Below are 17,690 nucleotides of genomic sequence, written 5' to 3' on the forward strand. Positions count from 1 at the left end.
AGCCAGGTAGAGAATCTTTTCAACAGAAACTGAGAGAGAAGATCACTAAATTCTTACTATGATGTTCTTAATTTTGTCCAGTAAGTTTAACTAGCCAAGTTTTCAACCGTTACTTGTCTAGTAGCCCCTATAATGATTCTCTGCAACTTAGAGTGATGTTTCACATCTTTTTATCAGATTTGAAAGTCATTTATGAATCTATTATTTATGCAATATATTATATGCACACAAGTTCATCTAACCACAAGATCAAGCTTCTTCCAAATGGACTCAAACAGTTAAGGTACACTCTATCATGCATGCAACAAGACCTAGATCTCCTAACAGGTCCTGCATATCAGATACAAATCATTAACTACTCAACAGCTTCAGTATCTACAACTAGCAAGCAAATCAGCCAGCTACCACCAAGCATGCAACCCACAAATCTATTCACCTTGCCATCCATGCTGCTAGCACAAAAATGGACTTCTGTAAGAGCTACTATTCTAGTTCAATGAACTCCCTTTCACAAAGGGAGTCAATTAAGCATTTTGTATGTTGTACAAGCAATGGCTACAGAGCATTAGCATTGAGAGTTTATACTGTACAATCTTGGTTGAATGTTCAGAAACCTCTACATCCACAGTAGGGGTTCAGTCCACTTAGTCTTTATGAATTTACCAATTTTCCACAAAATGAAATTGTACCTTAGTTTAAAAAAAAACAACCAAACAAAAAACAACCAACCAAAAACACACAACAAAAAACCTCACATAGAAAAAGCCCCAAACCAACAACCAAACCAAAATACAAATCTATTCCTCCTCTCCCTGCCTACTCCCTCCCTCCAACTTATAAGCAAGCTAAGAGAGCAACACTAAAGTTTCAAATGTAAGGACAGTGCTCATTATGCCCAGGTCACTTAGACATGACATGTACACATACACATTTTACTTATATTCTCTGAGAAATACAGAAGAAATGAGGCCCTGAAAACTCATCTCAGAACATAAACACATCTCAAAGTTCAAACAAGTCTGAACTGAAGGTGCTGTGCTCTTTCTGCGACTGATGACTCTAAGTGAAGTTTTCATAACCTTTTAAAGGTAATCTGATCAAAACCCATGGCTCATCATCACAGTGTCTTCTTCCCTACGCTACATAGAGAACAGCACCTGGCAAGGGCAGGACAGGACAGCAGCAACCCTGTCAGGGCCTTAGAACATAAAATCTCTGAACTTGCACCCTTACACACAGAATTACATATCTGCGAAGAGGGAGAATCTATCCTGTAATTCACCTATTTCTTCTGTCAGACCAGACTCACTGAGCATCAGGTGCTAACTCCTTCTCCTTCTGGCCCATACTACATTTCAGCTCTGCAAAACAGTAGCAGCGTTCAAGTGTGACATTATAAAGATACTACTTCTAGAGTTCCAACAGATTTCTTAAGACTTTTGCCACAAGTATATAACAAGTTATATCCTTCCTCTTGTCACCAACTCAGACAGTGCACATCACAGAGTAAGAAATGGTGTGGCACAAGCAAACACATTTCCAACTCCTGTAAGCTCCAGTACTTGGCATTTAGAGCACTGAGTTCTTACATTAATATAAAAACATAATATGCTGCATAAGTCATTAGTTATAAAACAAGATCCAGGCATATTCCAGAACATTTCATATCCATAAGTGAGTTTAAATGCAATGTTTTCACTTGGATATTTTACACTTCAAAATAAATTAGCCCTGCAATCAATCACAAGTTTCATTTTAGATTTACTTAACTACAGTTCCAGATATTTGCCAGATCTCTAAGAGACTTCTAGGCATACGAAGGTAAAGTTAAAAAGCTGGTGGTGACTATCTGCCATTTACAGGAATTGCTGTTTACATGGCCAGTAGAGGAAGCAAGAAACCTCACACTAGAGAACATTCTCAAATTCTTTATGAAGTCAGGACCATTTAAATAAGAGATTCAGTTTAGAACAATCTGTAGTGTAAACATGTATTTAGGTTCGTTTCTTTTTTTCCAACAGGAGAGATAAGGAAATTAAAGCATACACATTTCAGGGTGTTCACCACACACATTTATACAGAACAAAAACCGGATCACAACAAAGCTGGTAAAACCCTATTCAAGATACCAACACAGTCTTAATGTCCCTGTTGCACATGTATAGAAGTAACTCCATGCTCAAATATATCAAAGTATCTGAGTTACTGGAAACTGTATTTACACTGCAAACCCAGGGCTGTATAGGTCTAAGCATACAGCAAGCTGCTGCAATGCTGCTGCTAAGGTTTACTGCTGTTGTATTAGTCATACCTACCCAGCTACAAGTATTTTTGGAATTTCTCCAGCAAAAGCTTCTGCCATCTCCCGGCTACCCACATTAGCAATACAGTGCAGAGCAAGCCCCATGAAGGTGGGGTTGCGGCTGGCCAGATCATTCTTGATCGCGTTGTTTATTAAGCGAATCAGCTCACTGTTAGAGTTCACCAGCACGGAGATGAAGAGATAGCCCTGTGATTCAGTAGAAAGTGAAAATACTTTAGCTGACAAATTATGTTTTCCATGAAGGCCACAAGTTATTTTTTGAGACATACAGTTCTGCTTCAATACTAACCACATGGGCTGAAATGGATAGCAGACAAAAAGCTAAAGAGATCAAATGAGGTAAACAAAAAAGAAAGTTTAGTGTTACCCTAATTTATTAGTTTTTAAGTGTTTCATCAATCTATTTCAGCATTTTAACCTTACTTAGTAAGATTTGAAGAGAAGGCTGCTTACCTCTTAATGCAAAGCTCAAGGCAGTTTCTTAACAAGAGTAATAATTTTAAGCAGAGTACACATTGTAGCTTTCACAATTACTACAAGATTCCCTGTGCACACAAAGGCATTTACATTTCAGAATCACTGCTAGATCCAAATGAAGGCTTTAAGGAAGGGTGAGAGGGAATGAAGCCAAATCATTTGCTGACTATACAGCTGAGGCAGGATATTAGAACAGCTTATCTTTTATGGAGACCAAGTTACTCACAATTTGTTTCTCTGTGTATCTATTAGAACTGAGCAGGTTTACAGCCTCCATGTGACCAAAGTCAATGTCATGCCCCAGGAGAAAGATGAAAAGTAGTTTGCAGACATATTTTTTCTTACTGTAACCATCTAGAGCCTTGTCACCTGGAAAGCAAGGAAACAAAAATTGAACCTATGTTGTTCCTATATCCACCCCTCTAGCTCCACTGAGGTACCTCATCATATCTTACAATAACAAGACTCACGGTTGTTACCTAATAATTAATATTGACATTTGATTCACCATTTATCACCGTTCAGAAGAGGGACAAACTGAGGGTTCAGCTACTGCAGTACTTGAATTCCACAAATTTTAAATATATTATTTCAATCATTATTCACTCAACAGTGAGCAAAATGCTAAATATATCCACTCATTTCTAACTTAAGGGACTATAAGCCTCTACATCATTTTGTGCTAAACACATAAAAAAGTTATCATAAACCAACACATGTTAGACAATCAAACAACTGGGTTTTAAAAAAATTATTCCCAGTCATAGAAGTCAGGCAGCTTGTGGCTCTTCCTAGCGGTCCAGGACAGGAACATGCACGCATAACTCGACACTGAGCTGTCACTGAATAAACAAGACATTCACATGATACTACTTTAAATGTTTATCTAAATGTGAAATTCATTTAGAGGGAAAAACAAAATCTGAAGATTTTCATGTCAATTGCATTTACTATTATGTATACTCTAAAGGACAGTCAAGAAATAATATTATCTAGTCCCTGAATTATCCTGCTATGTCCTTAAAGTATTTTCTTGCTGAGACAGTACATACATATTTGATTATCCTGTTTCTGTAGATCAGCTATAGGTCTTCCATACGTGATCTCTTGTTAAACCAGTTATCAAATCCTTATCACAGTAAAAGGTCTTAACACACTTCCTGAAGTACATCACAGTAGAGAACTCAGTATCACCACAAAATAAAAACAGCAAGTCTTTTTAGAAGGACAGAATGATAGAGGCAAATTCCAAACCCTTGAAAAAGAATACGTGAAATGAGATTACCATGAGAGCTTTGAAGCATCTATAAAATGAAAGCATTCACAACTGTTTAAGTTTTAGAAGAAAAATGCACCCTAAATAGGTTTTGCCTTATGCTGCAGTTTTGCTGTATTTTAGAAGCTTGTAAAAGCTGCATGGAACAGTATATGGAACAGTATCTGTATGACAGCTTACACCTCATTACACAGACTACTCCTTTTCCCAAAGGACAGTAGTACATGTAAACATACACTTTTTGCAGAACATTGTTTTTCTACACCAGATCAGGAGATGAAAGAGTATCCACTAAATCAGGCAAGCCTGAATGCTAGAGTTCAGTCAGGGTAAAACGACCTTGATAGATGTTACTGCCCAAAAGGATATATAAGCTCCTTAAGCCTGTGCATGCTGGACCCAGAATAACTAGCCTATCACATCAGTGTGTATTCCTCAGTGATGGGCAAGTTCTGCCAGACTAGACCTGTATAAAGTAAAGCTTAAATAAGATATCCCTAACTCACTGTCCTTACAAAAAAACTCCAAGCTGCACTTCAGATTTATACAATAGGCAGATAAATACGTAATAAAGAGTCTTAATAGTATACAAGTTTCTTCGTTCTCATCCTCTGGTATAGAAGTTATACTTCCCATGCCTCATGCACCTGTCCGCAGCTCCCATGAACTTTATAGGACATTCACTGATTGTATTGAAAACAAAACAAAAAAAATCAAAACACACACACACAAAACCAAACCAAACCAAACAAACAAAAAGAAAAAAAATAACTTACAGTTTGTGAAGGAATGAACACTACCATCAACATGTGAAGCCATGTTATGTTAGTGAACCAAGAGAAAGAATATTGGCTGTCGTGGTTTAAACCCAGTCAGGTAACTCATTCACTCACTTCCCCCCTTCTTTCCCTCCCCCTACTCCCGGAGGGACGGAGAGGAGAATCGAAAAGAATGCAACTCCCACGGGTTGAGATAAGAATAGTTTAGTAACTAAGGTATAACACAAATCACTACTGCTACCACCAGTGATAATAATGATAAAGGAAATTACAAGGGAAGAGAATACATCACCTCACCACCACCCGACCGATAACTTGCCCCCCTCAGCCCGACCAAGCACCGACCGATACCTCCTCCAACCCTGCAGTCCCCCAACCCTGCAGTCCCCCAGCCCTTCCGGCTAACTCCCAGTTGCATCCTGGGCATGACGTGCTGTGGTATGGAATACCTCTTTGGTCAGCTTGGGTCAGGTGTCCTGTCTCTGCTTCCTCCCGGCTTCCCCTCCTCCCTGGCAGAGCTTGAGGCTCACAAAGTCCTTGGCCAAACCAAAACATCCTTGTTATCAGCTCTGTTCCCGAGCTGAAAGTCAAAACACTGCACTACACCAGCTACCAAGAAGGAGAAAAAATGACTGCTACTGCTGAACCCAGGACACTGGCACACTGAAGTAGACAACAGAAGGTTATGCCTACAGGCTGCAATTATGCTTTATTTTTTTTGGGGGGGGGAGGTTGCTTTATTATTTTGACTCTAGAAATTTCTTTTATTTAGTTTTATTCCAACTGAGAAAATTAATTTAGGCACACAACTACCATTTTAATATGGACAACACCACCTTTGAAATCTCTGAGTCTTTAGATACATGTTGTGGTTTTTCGTTTGGTTTGGTTTGTTTCTTTTTAACTAGCACACATAAGACATCAGTTGGCAACAAAAAGAAACTTTATCTTAAAGCTGTATTTATGCGGGGGGGACAGATGGGGAGATGAGAATGGGGGGGGGACACAGGACAGGATGGAGACACACCAAATCAAAAAAAAAAACACACACAAAGAAAAGCTGCCTTCAGGTCTTCCAGTACCACAGAAGCCAATACATGTCACATTTTACTTAGATACATGAAGCAGCGTTATGGAAGCTACTCCTGACAGCAAAATCCTGCTATATTAGGTCCTGTCAAGATCCTCTGACAACAGCCAGCTCTGCAGAAAGTTGCCCACAGGCATGTTCTTTCCTAGTCACATTTATGTTTCGCTGCCATAAGGTATTTTCCTGCTGAGTCAGCAAACAAATCAAGGGCCATTTGCTTTACTAGGCGTCTGAATTGCCTGTTAGGGCACAATCCATCAGCAACACACAAGTCACAAGTATAAACCCTATTTTCTCATCTTTTCAAATGAATCTGGTGTTGACTTTGTGACACCAGAAGGGAAGAGGGGAATATAGAATACTGCAACACAATAGCTTAATGAAGATCATAAGCAGATGAAAGTATGTATACTCTGAAGCACTTTAACTTTCACAACTAAGTATTTGTCATGGTTTGGCAATTCCTTTTTTCAGGTATATGACCCAGCCATTTAAAGGATTACATCCTTCCAAGACACTAGTATTTTAAGAGCTCAGATTAGCAAGGTCCTTGGATCTTGGGGTATTTGAAGCATTTTTGATCTTGAACTTCTTTCTTCATCATGTCCTATCAGAGAACAATACTGTAAAATCAGGACCTGAAACACTTGCTATTAAGATGAGTAAGTTCACCAACTGCTTCTAGAAGCTTCTGTCCCTTGTATGCAGAATTGAAGGCAATGTGAAGGTTCTCAGTAACAGGCAAACTTACAAACTAAGCAAAGTAACAGTTACTAGAACTACAAAAAAAAAAATAAAACTTACAAACCCACAATGTTGTATTATTTAATTAGCTGAGCAATTTGAGGAGAAAAAAAAAAAAAACAAAACACTGCAGTCAAAGGTCTCAGTATACTTGTCTAATTCCAGCTGTGTTTCGAAGGATTCTTTGATTCAGATTCTTAATGAAATTTCAAATTTAACTATTCAATTCATCTCCCTCCCTTGTAGCATTTACAAAGAGCTATAAAGGTTCTATTTTTAACATAAGTAACAAGTCTCATTGTGTAAGTGTTAAAACAGGACAGCTTCCCTGAGCCTCAAGCAAACATCCGAACAGGAGCAGAAGGAAAATTCAAATGTCCTGTTATCTTTACTTCCAACAAACAATAATTTCTTTTAACTCAGCTCATTTTTAAATGCTCTCAGGAACATTTGCAAGTACTGCAAATCAAGTCAGCAGAAACAGGAAGGGTTCAGAACACGTCAGCAGGTTTTGAGCCCAGTGGGCATTTCAAAGGTTACTTGTTTGCCCTAGAAAGTTTATTAATCTTTTTTCTAAGAAATAAATTAGTAACAGCCAATCATCAAATAGTATTAAGAATTACCATTTCCATATTTTTGTGCATCACTTTACTATTTCAACAGGAAAGTTTTATTTTTTCTTGCTCATGGATCTCTTTTATGCAGCTCTCCAAAAAGAAATAAGGCACAAATGCCTTACAAGACCCTCTCATTCCCAGGCAGCACTTTCTATCTCTAATTTGGACCACTGGTTAAAAAATAGAACCTGCTTTGAATCTAATTCAGTATACCTAAAAACTATCCTGCTGCAGTTATAGAGCCTGTCACTAGCCAGACAGGGAAAGAAGATGGCTAGTCCTGCAGGAAGTTCAGCAGGCAGGAGGGCATACAGGGTAAGGAAGCCTGACAAGTCTCATCTCACTAGCACCCAGGTGATTGATTACTAACTTAAGAGACAAGACAATCTTAGCTTTTAAAACTGCAGTAATGGCTTATGCAAGGCAGAGTGGACAACACCCTTAAGTGTTTCTTTGCATTCAGAGTCCTTGCCTCCTTCCTAGGTGACACTGTCTTACATTCATGCAGTTGACAGCAATCCAGTGTTATAGTGTGATCAGAAGGTCTACTATTACCTTAGAGGATTAGAAAAACAAAGTTGCTTTTTATTAATGTATCTACACTTCAAGACAAGACTTGTCTTTCCATAAGAGTGACAGTCCAAGCTCTCTAAATAAAGGGCTGAATATCTGTGGCAGACAACCGATACAAATACGTAAGCTAGTGTTTCGTTACCATACTACTACCACCAGAACAGAGTATTACTAGAGCAGACCTACAACTCAGGTGATACCTGAAGCCTGGTTTTTACCTCCAATAATTCACTTTGTTAGTGAAGACACTTTATTCTTTTACTCTCCAATTGCCTTCAAGTCTCTTAAAGGATCAGAAGACAGTGTGATTAAACAGATCCAAAGCTACACTTTCACTGCCTGCCAGGAAACCTATGTACTGAAGCACAGCTTCTGCTTAAAAATTCAGAGGCAAAGGGATACTATGCAGTTTGGGACAACAGAGAAGACTTGCTTGAATTTCAGAGAACAAGTGAGCTGAAGTACAAAACCAAAAAAGCCAAACCAAAAAGCAAAACAACCCCCTACCCCCCCCCAAAAAAGAACAAAAAAAACCAAACCCACACCAACAATAAACAAGAACACCCCACCCCCCCACAAAACCCAAATCCCACAAACAAAAAAAAAAGGGGGGGGGGGGGAGGGAGCAGAAATTATCAACTGATATTGGAGCACTTCTGCACAAGCCAAAGCTAAGATACACCAGCACGTCTGAAATCTAGCAGCCACTCTTGCAACAGAAACCTTATTAAGCAATCAGAACAAAACTAAAATCTAATGCCAGATGGAAAAAAAAACGAACAAGCCTCAATCAAGCAGAGAGCAGTTCTTTTGACTGCAAAAACAGCTTGTAGATTTGTGGTCAGTTTCTTTAGAGCTGAATTTGTGGACTGAGAAATCAAAATGATGGGACAACTAAACAAACCAGGTACTTTTTCCACTCATTCACAAAGCAATTACTACTCTGGCAGCCAGATTTTCAGTTTAGCTCAAGCATGGGAGCAAAATCAGCTTACAGCATGAACATGTAAAACAAAAGCAACAGTATTTCTCCATACGATTCCTACAGCTTCTGCTTTATCACACTGGTGTAGTTTCTCTCTACTACATGCATCTTATCTCAGTTAATGCAGAAGCATTTAAAGCAACCGTCAAGGACACACTGACCTCAGCAACAGTGCTTCCTCATGCTGAAACAAGAGACAAAGTCACCTTAAGTACAGAGATTCTAGATTCCTTCTGAGCTTGGAGCACAGAAGACAGATCAGAACCCAAAGCCATGGTGTACATTCCATTAGTTCAGGAGAAGTATGACTTTTCCAGGGATGTGCAGCCTCATCAAAGCCTGTTAAGTACAAGGGTATTTAGATAGCAGGTTACCCACACATAAGTTGGGTGACAGGCTTGTCAGCTACTTGCATGATAGAACAAAAGTAGAAATATACTTAGCCTCTCTCTGTAACAGTGCAAGAATACATCCTGTAAGCCATACGGGGTCAGGGTCTGGATACTGCAACAGGAGTATGCTGAAGATTGTAAAGGATACCTGTGGTATACTAGTCTCTTATGCTAGTCTTAAACAGGAACACATCTGTGTCAAGAAGCACTACTGCCAGCATTGCTTCTTACAGTCAGACTTTTCTTTGGTTATAGCAATGCAGCCAGTCCAACAGCCACATCTCCGGTCAGGTGATTAACCCACGGCAACAGTTCTCCCCCTAATTATTTGGCAAGGGACTCCATCTTAAGTTCACAGGCATACATTTGTCTTAATCCAAACTATTTTAAAGCTATTTTAATCCAAAATATTTTTAGAAGTCAGAGCTACATGAAAAGAAACTGGATTCAACCAAATGATGTCCACTTAAACCAAAAATAAAATGCATTATGAAGGTGTGTTTGTTTTTACAAGGCACTCCTGCAACAGAGAACCACACAGCACAAAGCCCATGCAGAACTCCTGCAGCAGAAAGATACACAGCTATCTTCTCCTTGCACTCTCAACGCCTCAACCAGATACATAACAAGTTTTCCAAACTCAGCTTCTTCTAAATTGTAACACTCATGTCCAGTTTTCATTTAGGCTACACCAAGTTAATGTCTTCAGCAACATTTTTCACTTAAAAACCATACAAATTTAGTAATGATGTAGCCATAGTGAAAATCAGCTTACAGGAAACTTTAGTCATCTTTCAATCAAGCCACTGTATGAGCAGACACTGGTATTTATTCAATGCTATTTAAACTCCGCTTAAAGGATGCTACACAAGGTATGCAGAGTAAAGTTACTGCACTACTTTGCTGAAAGCACCTCTACTCTCTGATCATTGCCAATTCATGATTCTACTCAGCCAACTTTCCTACAGTCAGCTGTCCCCCACATCACAACTAACTGTGATGTATATAGGGTTTACTGTGTACATACTTTTAACTGTCTTTGCACTAGAGCCACAAAATACCTTACAAACCCAAAGAACAGAACTGAGTAAGTTTATGAACTGTACTATCAGCAGCTCTTGTACCACACAAGATTAAACACAGGTTAAATTAAACACAAACTACCTCTGTTAACCAGAGGACGCTTTTCTGACAGAATTCAGTTTGCTTAGAGCTTAATTACTGCCAAGTTTTCTAGAAGTTTATTAATACAGTGGCTTATACTGATGCTTTTGTAGACATTCACAGAAAAGAACAGTGAAGACTAGCTCTTACTGCGTTAGTCAGCCTTTCACTAGAGTTGATATTCGCAGCCTTCTGAACTCACCTTCATAGACTCTTCACAGCGCAAGACTCAGGATAGCAGATGTTGACAAAACAATGAATTGTGTCAGTATTCATTCTGTGATCTCCCCACATAGGATTTGCTGCACTTCACCAGGAAGTGCACTCAGAAGTCATTACTATTATTAGCATTAAAGTCTGAATTGATTGCTGTGGTACCAAAACAATTCAGATTCACTTCTTTCACACTCACAGGTTTTCAGAAGTATGCAGGTCAGTGCATGTGGATGGAACCAAATGGAGTTTGTGTTACTCAAAACATGTAGGCTATGATTTTTAGTAGAATGCTTAGATTTCATATGGAAGAGAAGTTTGAATCAAGCTTCCCTGTTTGAGCTTGCAGATTATAGCTTCTCTTGTATGATGCAAACATAAGGAGTTGGGCTAGTATCTAAAGAGGATTACTTAATCAGATTTGATCACAGCCAAACAGTAAGAACTGGACTGTATCCCTACAAGTCAGTACTGAAACAGCATTAACCATTATGAACTTTTCTGCCATTCTTTATTGTGTTCCTTTACAACATGTTTAGCAGTGAGGTGAGCGGGTCTGACAGAACCTCCTTCATGCTTCAAGAATACTGGAATATGCAGTAGGTAGCGAGGCTCTGCAGAAGCCTCAATAACTTTCATTTGATATGCCTTTAGAAGTTTTCAGACCTTCACTGCAATCTGAAGACTTAGCCTGATGAAAGCTTCCAGTTTCATTAGTGAAAAATTGCTTACGTTTTGCAAACAAATTAAAGCTTGCCCATCAACTAAATCAAGATTAAAAAAAAAAAAAACCAAAAAAACAAACCCCAAACCAAACACCCACCCCCCAAAAAAACAACAAAAAAACCCACACCAACAACATAAAACAATGGTGTAGCCTGAAGTTAGTTGCTGAAAGAACTAGATTTCTGTGTTAGTATGACTGTAGCAAGGTTTCCAGCTAGTTTTAGTTTTTGATGACAAAATGGCATAGGTGGAATACTTAATATATTTAAAGGGAAAGCGATATGCGGCTTTCTGGAAAATGCAGTCTTGACTAAATAACTGAGAATTTAGGTGCAGAGACAAATTTCAGCAGCATCTGATAACCAATAATGTTGCTATCTTGACAGCAAGCAGTTTTACTATCACCAAGAGAAAACAAGCAGTCTTTGTGGCTGTATCATTCAGATTAAATCAACTTAATGAAATTAGTTAAAAGGCAGAGTAACATAAAACTTTGAATAAATTTAAGTGTACAAAATCTTCTTAAACAGTTTTCAAATAAACTCAGCCTCTTTATCTGAAGGATATGGTTCAGTTGCCTGGTATAGCTCTTGCTTGGAGATTAAACCGCTTTATTTAAAGAGGTGTAATTTTATGCTTACATTTACTAGGTGATGTAATGATCCACTTTGAACATATAGAAAAATGGTTATCACTCTTGACACAGGTTTCTAGTGCCTTGAACTATGTGCTAGCTGCTCATACTTAGTAAATGAAGGCAGTATCTGCAAGTCACTGTCTAGAAAAGGGACTCGAGTTTTAGACTTCAATTGGGTGACTGAGAAGAGTCTGTAGAACGACTATGCAAAGCCTGCTACTTTTGGCAAAAATCAGATCACCATCAGCATTAGACGGAAGCTTTAGAATTAAAAGGAACAGGAAAACAATGTGACAGCATAGGGAGGTGACTAAATGAAAGTTCCTTTTCCTATTTACTGTAGAAAAATAGTCACTAAAGTTTCCTCAGTTACCCTGCAAATTAAGTTACCAGTCCGGATAAAGTACGCTGAAATTTCTAAGAGAAAAACATTAGCAGAGGCATGCGATAGCTTCCAATTTATAAGAAATTTTTATACTTGTGTCTTGCACCATGGTCATGTTTTCTCTTTCAAGCTGCTGCTGACACTCAAGTTCTTGCAGGTCTTCATATGCCTTTAAGAGATATACCGCTTGCTTTGTAGCACACTGAGTATTCCAAATAGATAGGATAGATAACTAAGGTAAACAGGTTTAATCCAAATACAGCAATCTGGAAGTCACATATACAGCCTCCACACTGTATTACCTTATCTAGCTACACACACAGCCCCATATCTATTTAAACACCATGTTTGCCACAGCCACTATTGGTAGAACTCCATTCAAAAGCATTTCGATTGCCCCTCAGAATCTTTAAAATTTGAGGCCACATACACAATTTGAATACAGTTACAGCATGAGTTTTCTCAAGTGTTGTTTAAAAGTGAACTGCTGTCTCTTAGAATGCATGAGGATGGAATTAGACACTGCACATCCCTTGTTTCATTTGAGTAATTTGTATTACTGTTACTTATGGGAGCGGTCAAGATGTATGGCTTCAGCAACCACATGTTTTTATCATAATTCTGATAGAAGACAGCCTAACCCATTACTTCCCTAAAGGCACACAGGTGGGGGAGAAGTTTAAAAAAGATTCTCATTTACTGGAAATAATGACATCCACCCATATTTCTTCAAACTAGTTCATGGCCTTCTGGAAGAAAACAGGCTGAACGGTCACATGGTTAGGAAGCAAAGCATTAGAAAGTTTATGAACAGTAGCTCAATTCTTTTATATATGAGGGAGTTGTCTGTTATGGCCAAGAATCACAGGACTATCAGGAAGTTCTGTAGTTAAGAGAATATTTTCAATAGTTATTCTAACAGCCTGCTCTAGCATTTTGCTTGCATCAGCAATTGACAAAAAAAAAAAAAAGAAAAATCATCTAAACATTTAAGAACAAAAGAAAAAAACCACAGAAGAATGTCATGCAAAGAAACATGTATAGGTAAGTATCATCAAGTCACTTACCTTTAAATTTTGACCGAATGTTTGCTAGTTCTTTATTTATTCTCTTTATCTCTGCTTCTTTACTTTTACCTGAAATCAAAACAACACATGTCAAAATACAGTGCTCTGGACAACCCCTGGACACCTTAAGCTTCTTTACGCCCAACCACGCTGTGTTAAAACATGCAAACATCAGGACGAATTACTACTCCCCCATTACAGTATTAGGACTGGATGGAGGCAAACATCACAGAGGTAACTTCAGCACCACTTCACAGAGAAATTTGAGAAGCTAGAAGGACCTCCCTGTTTCAAGAAGCTTTGCACACTTTAGGCAGTACAAGCTGCATACAATTAAACCAAGATCCCTTTATTACTAGCTTTCACAAAAACTTCCATTTTTCTACAACAACTTGTTCTATTCCTCACCTTAATGACAAGCCGATGTACTGTTTCTCTACTGAATGTCATTCAGTTCAATGGCTCTAAAAGAATCCTTATCAGACACAGAAGATGAAAAACAGTAAACTTAAAGTAGCTCAAAGACTTGGAAAAACCTCAGACAGGATACATGCAAAAGTTCAGACTTTCAATATGCCCCATGAAAGTCATTCAAAAAAAAACCCAAATATTTTAAATTCACATTTTATTAGACAACATTACCACCTTACACTTCCCAGCACAGTCTATATTTCATATCAACTTTTGATTCCAAGAACAGGTATTAAGATTTCTCATGCCAATTCAAATTAGGTATTTGGAGAAATAAGCTGCAATTTAAATTTTGCTAGTGCAAGCTTATTCAAGTAATATTTGCATTGTTCAAAACCAAAGCATCTTCTTATTCTTCACCACTTTAGTTTATGGTGATAGACACTCTAGAGATCTGGGTCCATTATTTCCTACATAAATGAGCATGGTGGGGTAAAACAACCAATTCAGGCATTGTACTCAATTGCTTGAAGCAAATAAAGTCCACTTCAGCAGTGCAGAACTGGCCACCTAGTCATGTTGCAAATTCAGTCCTGTACCTTCTCAAACTTTCAAGCAGTTTCCAAAACACCAACTACCAGCAGAAAAAGACAGCTTCCTTTACTCTTAATGGCATATATGTGGCTATGAGAAAAGCCAAAGTCAGATCAGGACCAGCATTCCAAAGCACTTCCAATCTCACCCTTTGCACATGAGCAAAGCAACAACTCTCAGCATTTAAACATCCTCCTACTACATTTGCATGTCCAAACTCCTGTATCATCCAGTGACTGCTGATCACCCCTTCACCATATTCCAAAAGATAACTGACAGCAGGACAGATGAAAGATGAAGTCACTCAAGGAAACAAGTGCCTCAGGGTAGATTAATAACAAAGTATCCAAAGTATAAGGGAACCCATGCTTAAGCCAAATTAAACCAGATTTTGTAATTTTGTGATTTAGATGCAAAAAGAAACTGAAGCTCTACACTTCCAAAACAAATTCTTACTTAAAATGCAGAAAAATTGTTTATATTAATATGCCTGTAACAATGGCCTCAAGAGTACAGACATGCAGAAAGACGAGCACACTGTGCAAACAGAAACAAGTTAGGCCCAAATGAGAAGCAACTACTTTTGTTTGCTTTGACATTTTAACAAAATACCTACAGATTTCCTTAAAATGGAATTTTTCCCATTCTACAACACTGTTTCATAAGGGGCACTGCTCAACCCATACCAACCCTGAAAAACTACTTACATGTATCAACTCATCCACTTACTGCTTTTAAATTAAGCATTTTCAGACCACGGTAATTCATAAACCTATTCTGAAACATAAATTGTAGTTGCTATTTGTACACATCTTGGTTTTCAGATAAAGCAGGAGATGTGCCCAGAGTTTTTATCTGACCTACAAACTCCAATTTACGTCTACAATGACAAGGCCAGAGATCATAGTATATACACCTCACTCAGCTTATAAAATGCATCTGTTGGGAACACAAAAGTTTAACCAGTTTTTACTAACGTATCATGAAGATGTTATTGGGTTTCTTCTAATTTAACTTGCCAGTGTAAAGTAAGCTGGTTTTAAAGCAGTAGCACTACAGTATAAATAAGCAGAAGCTTGTACAATCCAAGGCTTGAAGTGTCATCTACTACAGATTTTAGATTTGTCTTAATTGCATTAGATTATTTATCCTGTGGACAGGCCAGACATACTCAACTGATCACGTCTAAGATACTTCTCAGCATTAAGATATTCACTACTGGACTTAAGCAAGTCTTCTGCTCCTCGGTCCATACTCTATGAAACAGAGGGCCACAGTAACATATGCCTGAAGGGTGAAAGCATACATAAACAGACAACACTCCAGTTTTGTAAGCTCTCACATTAGCTCTCTTTTTAAAGGCTTAAAACGTTTCCCTTATCTGCAACAATTCACCTGCTCTAGAAAAAAAAATAAAAATTCTAAGATCAATTTCTTTCCCTTTTATCAAGTGAAGAGCACATCTCATTAAAACATTACCACTGAGTCTGGAGATTTTGTACTTCATTGAGATAAACAGGGCAGAGAACTAACCTCAGTCAGGTAAACTGCTAACCTGAGTAAGATATTTAGTTACCTAAATTTGGAAGCTAGGTTCTTGCTCTGTATCTCTGGGTCCTGTTTGTAAGGAAAACACACTGCAGGATTTACTTTATTAGCCATTGTTTCTCTAACCTCAACAAGCATGGCAATAATCACAGATATTAAAAATGGGGACAGGAAAGAGAAACACAAACATGTAAGACAGTTTTTCTTAACCAAAGATATTTAAAAAAAAAAAAAATAAAATCAAGACAATTCTTTTTTTCTCCTTAGACTCCATTCAACCTGGTCTTGAACACTGACAGGGATGGAGCATTTATTGCTTCTTTGGATGACCTGTTCCAGTGCCTCACCACTCTCACAGTAAAGAACTTATGCTCACATATGATGTTATTGCTAGAAACTGGCTTCTTTGTGTCCTAAGGAAGCAACAGAGCATTAAGGGTAGCCTGACTAAAACACTTCAGGAATTTGTGAAGTCAGCACCTTTGGTAGAAATGGACTGCAGACTCAGCAACACAAAACTCCAAAACTCAAAAAAACTCCCCCTCCCCCGTGCACACAGATGTAGCAATGAGTTGACAGGAACATCCATATTAAACAGGAAATTTGCATCAGTAGGTTTATTCTCTCAAAGTTAAAAACTTGCACAGCATGTGAATAAAAGCTTGTTCTGCATAATTCCTTCCATATTTGGAACGCAATATACACCTAGACCCTGACCAAACTTAAATAGCATAGCAAGCAGCTGGATATAATTTTAAGTCCATACACTGGAAATCAAGTCAAATGATTACACCTTGTCTCCTTATTAGTGATTACAGTCTATATGTGCCTGAAATTTCAGTTTTAGAGAGCAGCACTAGCACATTGGGTGTGAAGTGTCACCAAGGACAGTCATATAAGAATGCTTAGGGCAACTCATGAGTTAAAACAAGGCTGAAGCACCTAAAACCAAGTTTCCTGAACTCCAGAAGTTATACTGCATGGTAACCTTATTCAAATTAATTTATTCTTACATTAGAGGATGGCAAAGCAAAACCAGTGGCAAGTAGCTTCAGGTTGTTTCATGTACAGGAAAAAAGAAGTAAGTATCAAAAACCAAGGACCAACTTCCAGCTGAATCTTCTGTCCCACTAAGGGTGGAGGGGGAAGCAGGGACTATTGAAGAAAATCTGTTCAATGAACTGTTAACCACATTACTCAGCCATGCTACACTCACTTTAGAATTTCTACATGCATATTTGATTTTTACCATCACTATAAACATTTACATAACCTTAAAAATTGTTCAAAAGGAATATAAGATTGATGACAGTTGAAGGAGCACTGTGCTTCAGAACATTGTGCTTGCAAAGGCAATTGCTCTGCCTCACTTCCAAGCTATCACACAGCTCCCAATTTCAAGCTGTCGTCCAAAAATGTAGGCTGTATGTAACCAAGCCATTCAACTTGGATATCCTTAATAAAGGTCACGCCACATATATAAACTGATGGGCAGGACAGTATTTAAGCCAGTGCACAAGAAGATTACATTCCACATCAGTTCAGACCACATCCTTCTCACTTTCACTTACTCAGGCTTTTTCCAGTTTAGGAAATAAGATTAAATATTCATAAAAAGTTATTAAAAGAGTTGATTGCAAGTCAGTAAGTTTTGGCTAGCTATTCTGCACAACAGACATATACTGTTTG

General features: G+C 38.2%; 1 protein-coding gene across 4 annotated transcripts in view; it reads right to left on the reverse strand.

The window, feature by feature from the left end:
* The window catches only part of AP2A2 (adaptor related protein complex 2 subunit alpha 2), a 48,784-nt gene that overhangs the window by 18,846 nt on the left and 12,248 nt on the right, over positions 1 to 17,690 (reverse strand). For all 4 annotated transcript variants that reach the window (XM_057412718.1, XM_057412716.1, XM_057412717.1 and 1 more), the window contains exons 2-4: positions 13,449 to 13,517; positions 3,027 to 3,169; positions 2,316 to 2,509 (exon numbers count right to left, since the gene is read on the reverse strand). In XM_057412718.1, the coding sequence (XP_057268701.1) occupies positions 2,316 to 2,509; positions 3,027 to 3,169; positions 13,449 to 13,517 (406 nt within the window). The remainder of the gene's footprint in view (positions 1 to 2,315; positions 2,510 to 3,026; positions 3,170 to 13,448; positions 13,518 to 17,690) is intronic.

The sequence above is a fragment of the Pezoporus wallicus genome, unplaced genomic scaffold, assembly GCF_028554395.1.
Source record: "Pezoporus wallicus isolate ANWC-B61680 ecotype Strahan unplaced genomic scaffold, APGP_CSIRO_Pwel_v1 scaffold_6885, whole genome shotgun sequence".
NCBI lineage: Eukaryota > Metazoa > Chordata > Aves > Psittaciformes > Psittacidae > Pezoporus > Pezoporus wallicus.